The following is a 16,258-nucleotide window of genomic DNA, read 5'->3' as shown; positions in this document are numbered from 1 at the left end:
ATGAGAAACATTTTGGGAGTACTAAAAATGTGGGAGATGTCCTTATTATAGGTTTATTTATAAAGGGAAAAAAACTGTTGTATTAGGGAATGCTCTTTGCAGCAAGATTTATTTTAGAAAAGGAAACTGTTCCAATAAGGGTGGTGTTTAGCTATGTGCAAAAAAATGCACATGCTTTTATGTAGGGAAGATGTAGAGACCCTTGAGAAAACGAATTTATGAACATGCCTACAATGTTAGGGCAAAGAATACAAACAATGATTTATTTAAACATTCTTTGGCAAAACCAACACACTGTGACTTCCTTTTTGGTATCCTGGAGTAGGAGAATGTGGACCCTAGAGGAGATGATTGGGAAAAAGTACAGTTTTGTACCTACCATAAATGTAGATGTTCGAAGATCCACATTGCTGCAGTCCTTACACTTGGGTAGTCAATATCAGCTTAAGACTGACATCAGGTCATATCCACAGTCTTTTCTTGCCCCAGATGTCAGAAGACCCTAAACAGACAGGTCAAAAACCAAAAGACAGCAAAAAACAACCAACCACCCTTGTACTAACCATATGTACAATATATACAATATTCACAACATGTACAACCCAAACCACAACATCTACATTTATGGTAGGTACAAAACTGTACTATGTTCTTCATCTCACATTGCTGCAGTCCTTACACTTGGGTAGAATCCCAAAGCAGAGATAAGGGAGGATGGCAAAACTATAAAACAGTAGGAGCTGCCAAAATGCCCTGTAAAACTGCACTGGCAAAACCAGCCCTCGATTTAGAGTAAAGTGGAAGGTGATAATGCTTAGAGAAAGTATGCACTGAACTCCAAGTAGCTGCCTCCAAAATATCTTGGAATGAGGCCTAATCCCAGCTGGAATCTCCTTGCCATGATGGGAATAACAGAAAGCAATACAAAGAAATAGTTTGTTTTGACACAGGCTTGCCCTAAGAACCCAAAGCAAAAGAAACAAATAACTGCTGAGACTGCCTGAACCCTTAACTGCCTGTGTATATCCAAAGTGTGCAAAATCTTTTCCCCTTTATTTTGGGGGTTTGCATAACAAGTGGGCAAATGAATAGTTTGGTTTAAAGCCACACTAGAAACCACTTTAGGCATAAAGGAAGGATTAGTACGTAAAGATACCCTATCCTTATGGAAAATTAAGAAAGGCTCAACTGCCATAAGGGCCTGTAACTCAGAAACCCTTTGGCCAACAAAAAAGCAGTCTTCCATGATAAATATTTCAACTCAGCAGAAGCTGCAGAATCAAAAGGTTGTAGAGTGAGTTTCTCCAACACAAAATTGAGATCCCAAGCAGGAGTAGGAGCTCTCTAAGGAATTGCTTAAACAAAGGATGAGAAAACAATGGTGGGTCACAGTCATAGTGATGCAGCATGAAACTTAATAGAAGAGAAGGACAAACCTTTGTCCAGTAACTCAGTAAGATATTGAAGAGCCACACTTAAATTAGGCTTAGAAACATCAAATTCCTTTGCTGTACTCCAAAAATAAAAATCTCTTCCATTAAAATAACATTCAAAACTTGCTGTGGAAGCTGAGACCCTCCAGGGTTTAAAACAGAATATGCCAGGCTGTCAGGTGAAGAGAGTGAAGTTTGACATTGAGTAAATGACTGTTCTCCTGAGACAGCAGGTGTGGAATCAAGGCAAGGGTACCAGTGCTGTTGAGGCCAATCTGGAGCTATTAAAATCATCTTTGGCTTGTCCTGTCTGACCTTCAGGAGTACCTTTGGGAGGAGAGGCAGAGGTGGAAAGGCATACACATGAAGATTGTTCCAATTGAATGAAAGAGCATCCACTGTCCAAGCTGTGGGATGAAACCTCAGCTGGTAGTTTAGTGGAGAAACAAAATCATTGCTTGTCTGCATAGGTTGTGTTGTCTGTAGAAATCAACACCTGCCCTGGGGAAGAAGTATCCTTGAAAGCTATTAATGCAAATTGGACTGCTAACATCTCCTTCAAATTGATATGTAGATGTTGAGTCCATACATTTTTGAGATACCAGTGTAGCCTTCTATATGCAGTTTTTGGCATTGGGAAGCACCAGAATAAGATGCCATGAACCCCAAGGCTTGAATCTGGGATGCTGTATTCAGTCTCACACCCAGAAAGCACATGTCCTGAGAGGGTACTAGACTGGACTTCATCTTAGCACTGCTATCACATATTGCAAATGATGAAAGAGTCACCATCCAGTGATCTTTGCCCAGCAGAGGTAAGCTGTTGTGTAACGCCAACATTTTGAACTTGGGAATGTCCAGATAAGTGTTGAGGGCAGCAGAGAAATTTGCTTGTGAGCCTCTAGTCTTTGCTGAGGAGTCTAACAGTCTGCATACTTAGCCTCTTCTCTCTTTTTTCTTCTTCACTGACTCAACAGGTGAACCCAAAAACAACATCAGACTGTAAGGAGCATCCAAAATCCTTGTCTTAACATGTACAGCATCAAAACCACATTGTAAAGAATGCTTACCCACCTGTTCAGAGACATGTACTAAATCTTGTAATTCAAGAAGATAGTTCTGATATTTCAACATGTGAAACTGGCAATTCAAAGCCCTCATAGCTAAGGTGGAAGAAGTATAGACTTTCTTTCCCCATCTATCTTAGGTCCCTGACTAACAGTTTCTGGGTCTGCCCTAGGACTCTTATAAAGATATTTATGAGCCTCAGGCACCCTATAAGAAGCCTCTGCAAACACATCTTCCACAACATCGAACCTCTAATCAAAGTAATTAAATCTTCTGCCATTTCAGATCCTGAAGAACTAGGAGTGACACAGCTTTTGCTCTTTGCTTCTTTGAAAATTTGGGCTCCGGGCGTCCGGCGGCAAACAAGGAATACACAAAGTATGATAATATCTGTTTCCCGGACTGCAGCAATGTGAGATGAAGAACATCATGCTGTAGTGGAGGGAGACCTGGTGGCAGTTTAAGTTGAATGCTTTCACTTTGCCAAGTTTGAATGATTATGTTTCTATTAAGCCAATATTAAAACAAGTGTGTGGTATGTTGCCTGTTTTATTAGTGTAGTTTTCTATTTAAGATTTGAAATCTTATTGGATTAGGCAGTTTAGGTGAATTTTCTTAAATATTTCAATAGTAACATAGCATTTACATCTTGGAGTTAATTCTGAGCTGTCCCTGTGGTACTTTTTTTTAAAATTTCTATTACAATTTTAAATATATTTTTTATTAAACATTAAACAGCTCTTTTTTGCTGTATAGTATATTTTATATATACATATATTTTTTAACACATTACATAGTGGTTTATGTTCAGGCAGGTTAGGAATATGAGATTAGCAGTGTTTGGAAGGACAGTTTTGTTAAATTTTAAATCTCTATTTTTGGAACCATTTTTGAAGGTATTTAAAGTCCTTTTTAGTATGTGTTGTCATTCTGAAGTCGTCCTGATTAAAGCAAGATGAAAGTGCTGAATTATGTGTGTGTGATTTCAATAAATGACTTCTGTGGTGTAATCAAGTATCCTCCGTGGGTGGTGGGCACTTTGCCTTTAACCATCTTTTTTCTGGTTCTTGTCAAGTGGTGGCTTATTTCTCTGCTTTTTTGGTTTTGTAAGATAAATTTCTACAAACCACTCACGAATGGTTACAGCCATGTGCAACAATAACTGGCTTTCAAAAATGTTGAACTTTTTACTTGATTATGTTCTGAGTTTTATTCTCCACATTATTCACCCATATTGCAATACATTAAAAGGAACCTGATTTGCAACACTCAATTTAGTAACACATTTCTACTGCCAAGTAGTAAACATTCACAAATCATAAATATTGAGTTTTCAAACACATACATTACTATTCCATGTTACAGTGATATCATCTTCCATGAAGTAGCCTGACAACACAAACTGTAAATATTACAACTTGTTAACATACATTACGATTCCACGTTGAAGCAATATTTTCTTCCATAAATGAGATTCTTGTCTCTTTTATACGAAGAGGAGGAGTAACGGATCTTCCAGGTGATGCAGATGGTGAAGCCAAAGGAGATGGGCGAAGGCTTGATCTTAGTATTGACTGTGGAGCAAAACCTGAGAATCCAGAAGTAGTGGATGCCAAGGCTTTTGCTTTCTGGGGGGAAAAAGTGACAAAGATTAGGAACTTTAAACAGTGGTCAGATTTCATAAACAAGATTTAAAGTATAGTTGTGTAAGTTGCACTTACCCATAACCGTAGATGTTCAAATTCCTCACTGCTGTAGTACCCCTTAGGCTATATGGACTGTTTCTCACCCAGGAAACAACATTCAAGCTTCAAAAGCACTGACCTCCCCCACACCCACTTTGACTACTGATTGCCTTGTCCACAAGTGGGAAATCAGCAGTCTGAATGAAGCTTTCTTCAGGAGTTTCTTGCCAATACAATCAGAGATGAGTGTAACAATCCTGAAATAACCAACCAATAAAAGCACACAGTAGAATCTACCACAACCATACTTTACATTCCAGTTACACCTATATACAAGTGTGTGTGTGTGATGGGTGGGGTGGAGGGTGGGAGTGGCTACCGCAACAGTATATAATTCGAACATCTACTGATATGGGTAAGTGCAACTTACACAACTGCACTATTGTTCATCAGTCCTATAGTTGCAGCAGCCCTTAGGTTATATGGGTTGAATATCAAAGCCACAGATCCAGCAGGCCCTAAAGAATAGTCCTAGCAAAGTTTGACCTGGACTGCAAACCAGACATTGCCTTCCGTACCAGGGCTTGATACATACCTAGAAAAGGAATACAGTTTGTAATGCTTTGTAAAAGCATGCACAGAGGACTATGCATCTACTTCGAGAATGTCTCTGAGTCCACCCCTTTCCAGTACGCAATCAAAGACAAGGTCCTAGTGGAATATGCCCTGATACTATGACGGGAACAAAAACAGCAGCTGAGGACAACCTCCTGGAAATTGTTTAAATACAAGGTGCCTAATTTTTTTGCCCCTTGATAAGAAATAAACAGCTGATCAGCTCTTCTGTAGGGCTTAGTTCTGTCAATATAGTGCATAAGCATGCCCACAGTAAGCAGAATCTGTTCTCCCTGGTTTTTAGGTTCTGGGTAGAAAACTGGGAAACTGATGGCCTGATTCAAAGTAAACTTTGAAACCAGTTTGTGCATGAATGAGGAGATTACTTTTAAGGAAACCCTATCCCTATGGAAAACTGGAAAGGGTTGATCCATCATGACAGCTTGCAAATTGGATACTCTTCTTGCAGATGTCACAGCAACAAAGGAGTACAGTTTTCCAGTCAAGAACCTTAAATCAACTTGAGGGCAAGCACATAGCTGAGATCCCAATGAGGAGCAAAGTACAGTTGTGTACACTTACCATAAACGTAGATGTTCGAGTGTATTCACTGTTGCAGTCATTACATTTGGGTAATCTGCTGGCAGGTCGCCCTCAGTCGGCCTGATTAACAAAGTCTTGGGTCCTACGTCAGTTGCTGTCCCTTCTTCCATGACGTCAGGGGTATAAAACATGCATCAGACACCATTACGTCAGTTTTTCTTGCCCCATAAAAAAATATACCTTCAAACAAAAGCAAATACACCAAGAAGGCTTTTAAGCATAATAAAAGAAAGGAGAGGTATAGCAAGAGAAAAACAGGGGGCTGGAGGGTGGGTAACCAGGACTGCAACAGTGAATACACTCTAACATCTACATTTATGGTAAGTGTACACAACTGTACTATGTTCTTCGTGTTTCATTGTTGCAGTCATTACATTTGGGTAGAATCCCAAAGTTATGGTTGGGAGGATGAATTTATACAGCATTAGGAGCAGCTATAAGGCCTTGCAGGACAGCAGTGGCAAAGCCAGCTCTGGATTTAGCAAAGAGAGGTAAATGGTAATGTTTGGTGAACATATGAACTGAGCTCCAGGTAGCAGCTTCTAGAATGTCTCTGGTAGGAACCCCTCTGAGAAAGGCTGCAGAAGTAGATGCAGACATGGTGGAATGAGATCTGATCTCCTTGGGGACTGGTTTACCATGGTGCATATAGCAGAAACGAATACAATGGCTTATCCATTTTGAAATAGTCTGCTTTGAAATGGCCTTTCCCTCTGCCCCTGCAGCAAATGCCACCAGCAATTGTTCGGATTTTCTTAGCGATTTTGTCCTGTTTAAGTAGAAAGTACAGTTTTGTACCTTCCATAAATGTAGATGTTCGAGTGTTCACCCTGCTGCAGTCATCACACTTGGGTTATCCTGCCGTCAGGGGGTCCCGCAGTCGGCCCGAATTCCAAAGTCTTGGTCCGGCGTCGGTTGCTGTCACTTCTTCCCTGACGTCAGTGCGCCAGGGGTATTTAAGAGGCATCTGACGCCATTTTCTTCAGTTTTTCTTGCCCCAGATGTCAGGTGCCCCCAATAGGTAGGCAAAATATATAGTTATAAAAAAAATCAAACAAAACCCTTAGGCACAAGCAAATACACCACAGAGGTAGTATAGGAAAAAGTGGTAGAGATAAGTTCAGCTAGTTCAGAGGGGATGGAGGGAGGGTAACCTGGACTGCAGCAGGGTGAACACTCAAATCTACATTTATGGTAGGTACAAAAAGTACAGTTTTGTACCTACCATAAATGTAGATGTTCGAGGATCCACATTGCTGCAGTCATAACCTGTGGGTAGTCCGCTGTCCTCGGTCGGCCCGAATACCAAAGAGTTAGGCTGGCGTCGGTCATGGGCGCCCGGAGCTGACGTCAGTACGTAGTAGTACTTAAGTGCAAGACCGACGCCATATCCTCAGTCTTTCTTGCCCCAGATGTCAGAAGGCCTTAAAAGGAAAAGGCCAGAGCCACAAAGGGAGAAAATAATAATTATCCCCAAGGAACAATAACAACAAACAACCACACCCCCAAACCAAAGAGGGGAAGGAGGGAGGGAAAATAGGACTGCAGCAATGTGGATCCTCGAACATCTACATTTATGGTAGGTACAAAACTGTACTATGTTCTTCGTCTCACATTGCTGCAGTCATAACCTGTGGGTAGAATCCCAAAGCAAAGGAAAAGGGAGGCTGGTAAACTAAAAAGCATTAGGGGCTGCTAACATGCCCTGTAAGACTGCAGTGGCAAACCCAGCCCTGGACTTGGAGAAAAGAGGGAGATGGTAATGCTTAGTAAAAGTGTGAACTGAACTCCAAGTAGCTGCTTCCAAAATATCCTTAGTAGCTACACCCCTCAAAAAAGCAGTAGAAGTGGCAGTAGCCCTAGTGGAATGAGGCCTAATCCCAGCAGGAACATCCTTCCCATGATGAGAATAACAAAAAGCAATACAATTACCAATCCACTTTGAAATAGTCTGCTTAGAAACAGCTTTCCCTTGTGAACCCAAAGCAAAAGAAACAAATAACTGCTGAGTCTGTCTGAACTCCTTAGTTCTGCTCAAATAATAACGTAACTGCCTGTGTATATCCAAAGAATGCAAGATTTTTTCCCCCTTATTTAGGGGATCAGCATAAAAAGGTAGGCAAATGGATAGACTGGTTCAAGGCCACATTAGAAATCACTTTTGGCATGAAAGTAGGGTTAGTACGCAAAGAAACTCTATCCTTATGGAATATCAGAAAGGTTCAACTGCCATGAGAGCCTGCAATTCAGATACCCTTCTAGCAGAAGTAATGGCCAACAAAAAGGCAGTCTTCCAGGACAAAAACTTCAAATCAGACGTAGCTGCAGGTTCAAAAGGAGGCAAAGTAAGCTTCTCCAACACAAAATCGAGATCCCAGGAAGGAGTAGGAGCTCTACGTGGGGGTCTTATATTTTTTTGCCCCTCTAAGAAATTGCTTAAACAAAGGGTGAGAAAATAAAGGAGGGTCACAATCATAGTGAGCAGAAATGGCTGCAGCATGAACTTTCACAGAAGAAAATGACAAACCCTTGTCTAGTAACTCAGTAAGGTGCTGTAGTGTAAAACTCAAATTAGGTACCGAGACATCAAAACCCTTTGTTGTGCTCCAAAGAAAAAATCTCTTCCATTTATCAGTGTAAACTTTTCTGGTGCTGGGCCGCCTAGCTTCCAAAATGACATCTAAAACCGGTTGAGGAAGCTGAGAACCCACAGGCTCTAAAAACAGAATACGCCAGGCCGTTAGATGCAGGGACTGCACCCTGACATTGAGAAAATGACTGCTTGACTGGGACAACAAGTGAGGAAGCTGTGGCAAAGGCCAAGGAGGCTCCTGAATTAAACTCCTCAGCAGAGGATGCCAGTGCTGTCGTGGCCAATCTGGTGCTATTAAAATCATGCAAGGCTTGTCCCGCATGACCTTCAAGAGAACCTTGGTAAGGAGAGGCAGAGGAGGAAAAGCATAGACGTGAAGGTTGTCCCAACTGAAAGATAGAGCATCCACTTTCCAAGCTTTTGGGTGAAACATTTTTGTGCAAAATTTTGGTAGTTGGAAATTTAGAGGAGAAGCGAACAGATCTATGTCTATAGTTCCCCAAGCCACTGTCAACTGATGAAATACCTGAGGATCCAATTTCCACTCGTGGGGATCCACAATTTGTCTGCTCAATACATCTGCTAGGGAGTTCTGTGCTCCTGGCAGAAACCGTGCTTGAAGAGTGATGTGCAAACCCAGAGCAGTCTCCCACAATATCATAGCTTGTCTGCAAAGAGGATAAGAATGGGTCCCCCCCTGCTTGTTGATGTACCACATGACTGTAGTGTTGTCTGTTTGTATCAACACCTGTCCTGGTTGAAGTAGACCCTTGAAAGCCATCAGGGCAAACTGGACTGCTAACATCTCCTTCATGTTGATATGCAAATGCTGTAGTTTGGGAGGCCACGTGTCCTGAATCCATTTCCCATTGAAGTGTGCTCCCCAAGCCAGGTCTGAGGCATCCGTCGTTAAGATCTGACTCGCCTCTGGCCGGGTCACAGAGAGTCCCTTGTTTAGGTGACATTCCTGTGCCCACCACAAGAATTCCTTCTGGATGCACGGTATTATCGGAATGACAGTGTCCAAATCGTGGCAGTGTTGAGTCCATACACTTTTGAGATACCATTGTAGCTTCCGCATATGCAGTTTGGCATTGGGAAGTATCAGAATGCAAGATGCCATGAACCCCAAGGCTTGAAGGACTGTCCTTGCAGTCAGCCTGGACAGTACTGATAATTGCTGGAAGTATAGATGAAGAGTTCTTTGTTTGTCCGGGGTCAGAAAAGCCATCTGAGAGGCTGTATTCAGTCTCACACCCAGAAAGCACATGTCCTGAGAGGGTACTAGACTGGACTTTGTTTCTTTCACAGAATACCCTAGGCACCTTAAAACTGCCATTACATACTGTAGCTGTTGGAGTAACTTGTCTTTGTCCTGAGCAAGAATCAGGCAATCGTCCAGATAAGGATAAATTTGTATTCCCCTCAGTCTTAAGAAAGCTATTACAGGAGCCAGAACCTTTGTGAACACCCTGGACAGTAGATAAACCAAAGGGCAATGCAGAGAACTGATAATGAGAAGTGCCAGCCCGAAAATGCAGGAATCTCCTGCAGCTGGGCCTGATAGGAATGTGAAGATAGGCCTCTTTGAGATCCAGAGTTACCATCCAGTGATCTTTGCCTAGCAGAGGCAGAAGTTGCTGTAATGTTAACATCTTGAACTTTGGGATGTCTAGGTACGTATTGAGAATGGACAAATCCAAAATTGGCCTCCAAGTGTTTCCTTTCTTTGGCACTAGGAAAAGACGAGAATAAAACCCTAGGCCTACTTCTGACGGAGGTACCACCTGGATAGCCCCCATCTGTAAAAGCAAAGAAATTTGTTCTTGAGCCTCCAGCCTTTGCTGAGGAGGTACATCTGGCATGCCTTTGAAAGGGGGAAAAGTGTGAAAATAAAACTTGTAGCCTTGATTTATTATGTCCAACACCCATTTGTCCTGGGTGACCAGATGCCAATTTTGTTTGAAGTGTGCCAACTTTCCTCCTAGAGGAGCTGCCAGGAAGGAGGGATCCGGCAGCTGGAGATACAGGTCATTGGGTCTGTTTACGAAAAGGCTGACCCCTGCCCTCACCCGAAGATTGTGCAGGAGAACTCCAAGTCCTAGGTCTGAAAGAACCCTGAGCGTGAGCCCTGCCCCTACCACGTCTAGACCTGCCCTTAGACTGAAAATCTGAAGAAGGGTAGGGCCATCCTTTTGCAGGCCAATTCCTGCTAAACTTAGGGGGCTGCACTTGCAAAAATTCCTTAACTGTCTGCATAGACTTAGGCTTTGTCTTCCATCTTTTTCAAAACTGACTCCACAGGGGCACCAAAAAGAACTTCAGACTGAAGGGGAGCATCCAAAATCCGAGCTTTAACATGCTCTGACAAATTCTGATCCTTAAGCCAGGCATGTCTACGAATAACTGAACCAGTAGCAGCTACCCTGGAAGAAGCCTGAAGGGCATCGAAACCACACTGCAGGGCATGTTTACCAACTTGATCTGAAGCATGAACCAAGTCCTGCAATTCCTTACACTCTATACCCTCAGCTAAAGCATCTACCTTAGATTTTAATTGACCTAACAGAAAGTTCTGATACTTCAGCATATGGAATTGGCAATTTAAAGCCCTCATAGCTAAAGTAGAAGAGGTGTACACTTTTTTACCCCACCTATCCAACGCTCTAGAATCTTTATCCAAAGGAACTGGATTCTTAACCACAGAAGCCCTGACACCCTTAGGCCCTTGAATAATAGTTTCCGGGTCAGCTCTAGGGCTCTTATACAAATATTTATGTGCCTCTGGAACTCTGTAATACCTGTCTGGCTTGACAGGGGCAGGGGTAAAGAATCAGGATTAAGGGAAGCTTCAGAAAAACATCCTGAACAACATCTAAAACAGGGGGAATAGCCAAAGGTCTATGTTGTGGCAAAAACAAAAATTCCCTAAGCCTCTTACGAGAATCTGAAAAATCCTGGCTTTCCCATTTGAAATGCTCCCTCATGGAATGCAAGGTTTCAGAAAAGGAAAAATCCTCTGGAGGTGAAGCAGAAGGACAGGAATCCTCTGCATCGAATCAGAATAAGGAGGAAAATCCTGAATATCCTCAGTTGAGGACTCAGAGTAATCTGAGGAATGTTCCATTCCCTCTAAATCTGTCTCCACCCTAGGCCTCTTCTCTGGAGGGGGTATAGAACCCCTGATCAAGGTAATCAAATCCTCTGGCATTTTCAACATATGCTTTTTGGGAACAGAGCCCGAAGAACCAGGGCTGTGGCCCACCAGAAATACCAGGTCTAGCCTTAGCAGGGCCTTTAGTGACTGAAGTAGAAGGCCTAATAACCTTTTGTAAGGAAGGAACCACAGTAACTTGAGAAGCACCCTCGGCCTGACCTAACTCGAGAGGCCAACTCCTGCAAAGTAAAGGTTCCCCTGGGATTCAGCGAGACTTGCTGGATCCACAGATTCAACCGTAGATTCCATAGAACCGGCGTCGCAACGGGCGACTCCCCGGTTTAGACCTTAAGGATTTATCTTTTCGCTTTTGCGGTGGCGCGGAGGATCCGGCGGCATGTTGTAGTTACACCGCTTACCGAAAACAAGCCTAGCACAGTCTAATCTGCATTTAATGGTGCGCTTATTAAATCTAGCGCAGCGACACCCGACTACGTCGTGTTCAGGCCCTAAGCAAGGAATACAGAGAGAATGATAGTCCCTATGAGGTATCTGTTTCCCACAAGAAATACAATTATTAACTTTTTCTGACATCCGGATTAACTGAGGCAAGAAAAGACAATAATTTTCCCCAACGGGGTACTTAGCCCAACTGGTCTTCGGTCTGAAACTCGAAAACTGAAAATTTCAGAACGCCGAACGGCACTTGCAAACGCTGCTTCTGCTTCGGACCACGCGGCAAGAAAGACTGAGGATATGGCGTCGGTCATGCGCTTAAGTACTACTACGTACTGACGTCAGCTCCAGGCGCCCATGACCGACGCCAGCCTAACTCTTTGGTATTCGGGCCGACCGAGGACAGCGGACTACCCACAGGTTATGACTGCAGCAATGTGAGACGAAGAACATCTGTACTATGTTCATCATGTTACCCTGCTGCAGTCATCACACTTGGGTTGAATCCCAAAGATAAGGGTGGGAGGTGGAGTCAAACAGGGTTAGAAGAAGCTAGTAGGCCCTGCAAAACTGCAGTGGCAAAACCAGCTCTAATCTTAGAGTATAGAGGTAAATTATAGTGTTTGGTGAAGGTGTGCACTGAACTCCAAGTAGCAGCTTCCAGAATATCCTTGGTTGGCACTCCCCTAAGAAAGGCTGCTGATGTAGCTGTAGCCCTGGTGGAGTGGGACCTAATGTTAGCAGGTACTGGTTTTCCATGATGTGTGTAGCAGAAACGTATGCAATGCCCTATCCATTTTGAAATGGTCTGTTTTGAGATATCTTTTCCTTGTAATCCTGTAGCATAGGCTACAAAAAGCTGGTCAGTTTTCCTGAAAGCCTTAGTTTTATCCAAGTAGTAACATAATTGCCTGTGAATGTCTAAAGAGTGCAGGAGTCTTTCTCCTTTGTTCTGGGGATTTGGGAAGAAGGTGGGCAAGTGAATGGTTTGGTTTAGGGCCACACTGGATACCACCTTTGGCATAACGGAAGGATTAGTTCATAGAGAGACACTGTCTTGATGTAAAATGATGAAAGGTTCCACTGCCATTAGTGCCTGTAGCTCTCAGACTCTTCTAGCCGAGGTTATTGCTGGTAGTAGGGGCAGTTTTCCATGAAAAAAATTTTAAATCAGCTGAAAAAGCTGGTTCAAAGGGTGGCAGTGTAAGCTTTTCCAGAACAAAGTTGAGATCCTAAGTAGGTGTTGGAGTTCTCCTTGGTGGTCTTAAGTGTTTAGCCCCTCTGAGGCACAGTCTTAGAAGTGGATGTGAAAATAAAGGAGGATCCGTGCTGTAATGAGCTGAAATTGCTGAGGCGTGGATCTTAATAGATGAAAACGAAAGTCCTTTGTGTAACATCTCAGTTAAATATTGTAGAATCTGAGGGATGTTTGGATCAAGGGGGTTTAGGCCTTTAGCCTGGTTCCAGGCGTAAAATCTTTTCCATTTGTCTGAATAGGTTTTCCTGGTGCTGGGCCTGCTGGCCTCCAGAATGACATCCATAACAGCTTTGGATAAAGGTGTTGGTTGGTTGTTTAGGTAATTTGCCATGCAGCCAGGTTTAAATTCTTGAGTTGGCTGTGTAGAATCTGATGGTCTCTCGCTAGGTGAGGAATTTGTGGCAAAATCCATGGTGGGCCCTGGACCATATTCCTTAAAATTGGATACCAATGTTGGCGTGGCCAGTCTGGTGCAACAAGTATCATTTGCGGCCTGATGGCTGAGCCCACCATAGAAACTCCTGTTGAAGGCAGGGAATGAGTGGTATCATTGTTTCCAAGCTGTGGCTGTGCTGAGTCCATACACTTTTCAGGTACCATTGTAATTTCCTCATATGCAGTTTTGCAAATGGTATTAGAAGAATGCAAGATGCCATGAATCCCAAGGCCTGCAGAATTTTTCTTGCAGGGACTTGGGTCTTTGTTGCCATTATTTTGAAATATTGAAACAGCTGTCATTGCTTGTCTGGCATGAGGAAAGCCATCTGGGCCGTTGTATTCAAGCTGGCACCCAGGAATATTATGTTTTGTGAGGGTACTAGTTTTGATTTCTTTTCGTTTACTGTGTACCCTAGGCAACTTAGAAGGTGTTTGACAAATGCCAGATGCTTTAAAAGAATGTCCTTACTTTCTGCTTGAATAAGGCAGTCGTCCAGGTATGGGTATATTTGAATTCCTCTTGGTCTGCAGTATGCAATTACTGGTGCCAGGCATTTTGTGAAGACCCTGGGTGCAGTAGATAAGCCAAAAGGCAGTGCAGAGAACTGATAATGCTTTGAACCTGCAATGAAGCGGAGGTATCTTCTGCAATTTTGTCTGATAGGGACATGCAGGTATGCCTCCTTGAGGTCCAAAGTGACTAGCCAAGCATTCTTGCCCAGCATGGGAAGAAGCTGCTGTAGTGTTAGCATCTTGAATTTTGGTACTTGCAGATAGGTGTTCAGAATTGAAAGATCCAGAATGGGTCTCCATGCTTTGTCCTTTCTTGGGACTAGGAAGAGTCTTGAGTAAAATCCTTGTCCTTGCTCCGGTGCAGGTACCTGTTGAATGGGTTTCATGTTCATGAGAGCTGTAATTTGTTTTTGTGCCTCTGCCCAGTGATTTGGTGGCAGGTTTGGCATTCCTTTGATCCTTGGTAAGGTATGAAAGTGGAATCTGTATCCTTGGGAGACAATGTTTAGAACCCATTTGTCTTTTGTGATGATGTGCCAGTTGTCTGCAAAATATGCTAGTTTTCCTCCCAAGGGAGTTGCCAGGAAAGATTTGCTTGGTAGTTTGAGGATAGAGTCATTGTGTTTGTCTTCTGCTAGCCTGGGGCCTGTCTTCTCCTCCTTTCTGGGTAGCAGAACCCCATTGGTGAGGTTTGTATGGGCCCTGTGACTGGCCTCTGCCCCTTGGGCATCTGTATTTGCCCCTCTGTGATCTGTCTGAAGCTGGAAAGGACCAGTTTTTGTTGGCCAATTTCTGCTGAAACGAGGGGGTTGTACCTTCAAAAAATCCTTGAACGTTTGCATAGACTTTGCCTTATCCTCCATTTTCTTTAAAACCTCTTCTGCTTTGACACCAAATAATACATCCTGTTGTAAAGGTGCATCCAATAATTTTGCTTTAACATGGTCAGGGAAGGTTTGTTCTTTTAACCAAGCATGTCTACGTATGACAGAGCCAGTAACAGCTGCTCTACAGGAAGCTTCCAATGAATCAAATCCACATTGCAAGGTATGTTTGCCCACCTGTTCAGCTGCATGCAACAGATCCTGCATTTCCTTGAATTCAGGCTGTTCTGAATGTGTGCTCATTTTCTGTTTTAACTGAGACATCAGGAATTGTTGACATTTCAGCATGCGAAACTGGCAATTTAATGCTCTCATAGCCAGAGTTGCTGAGGTGTAAATTTTCTTTCCCCATCTATCTAGGGCTCTGGAATCCCTTTCAGAGGCACAGGATTTATAGCCATAGAAGCTTTTGCTCCCTTAGGACCCTGGAAAATTGTTTCTGGGTCAGCTACAGGGCTTTTATAAAGGAATTTGTGTGAGTCAGGTACTCTGTTGTATCTGTCTGGTTTGGCTGGAGCAGGCGGTAGAGAGTCTGGATTTAAATTAGACTCCAAGTAAACATCATCCACGATATCTAAAACAGGAGGGATATCCAGAGGTCTGTGCTGGGGTAGTAAAAGGAACTCTCTGAGCCTTTTCTTAGAATCTGAGTAATCCTGGCCTTCCAGTGGAAATTCCTCATGGTATGCAAAGTTTCCCAAATGGAGTAGTCTTCAGGGGGAGAAGCCGAGGGAATGGAATCTTCAGCCTCAGAATCCTCATAAGGTGGAAAGGTGTAATTCTGTTCCTCAGAAGAATCTGAGGAGAGAGAAACCTGGTCAGAGAATGCATAATCCTCCTCTTGTCTTGGTCTTTTATCAGGAGGGGGATGGGAACCCCTGATAAGGGTAATCAAATCTTCAGCCATCTTAAGCATCTGTTTCTTAGGCATGGGGCCTTGAACTGTAGCCTGATGTACAGTTTTCTTTGGATTTAAAGGAGTTTTAAGTTTAGCATAAGATTTAATGGGGACTGTAGTCGGTCTGAAGACACCTTCTGCAACCGAAGGTATTTCCGTTGCACCGGTGTCTAGTTCTGCTCCGGTGTCGGTAGAAGGCTGCATCGGCCTAGTAGATTTCCCTTGGGAATCCGCAGCTGTCTGGGGTTCTAGTTCTGCGGTCATCAGGGGCTGCGTAGGCGCCTCACTGAAAACCGGCGACAGGCCCAACTGAGGCCTCGGTGTCTGGCTTATTCCTAGGCTGCCTGTCCTTATCCTTGCATTTTTATGAGTGGGCGGTCATCGGCTGCTCCGACGGCATGATATAATTAAATTTCCTACCAAAGTAATGCCGTGCGAAGACAAAACGGCATTTGATAGTTAGTTTATTAAACCTAGCGCAAAACCGACAACCTGTAACATTGTGGTCTGGGCCTAAGCAAGGAATACAATAGGAATGGAAGTCCTTATGAGGTATTTGCTTCCCACAAGAAATGCAATTGTTAACTTTTCTGACATCGGACTAAGGCAAGAAAATGTTCCCCAACGGGGTACTTAGCTTTAATGAAGACTTCGGAC

The 16,258-nt window shown here is 43.3% G+C and overlaps 1 protein-coding gene across 1 annotated transcript in view; it reads right to left on the bottom strand.

The window, feature by feature from the left end:
* Positions 1-16,258, bottom strand: part of AHCTF1 (AT-hook containing transcription factor 1) — a 2,707,103-nt gene that overhangs the window by 640,465 nt on the left and 2,050,380 nt on the right. Inside the window, exon 29 of the mRNA XM_044058692.1 lies at positions 3,932-4,129. Within this exon, the coding sequence (XP_043914627.1) occupies positions 3,932-4,129 (198 nt within the window). The remainder of the gene's footprint in view (positions 1-3,931; positions 4,130-16,258) is intronic.

The sequence above is a fragment of the Protopterus annectens genome, chromosome 1.part2 (assembly GCF_019279795.1).
Source record: "Protopterus annectens isolate FY-2018-M chromosome 1.part2, PAN1.0, whole genome shotgun sequence".
Lineage (NCBI taxonomy): Eukaryota > Metazoa > Chordata > Ceratodontiformes > Protopteridae > Protopterus > Protopterus annectens.
The sequence above is the reverse complement of the archived record's forward strand: the minus strand, read 5'-3'. Positions and strand labels throughout refer to the sequence as shown.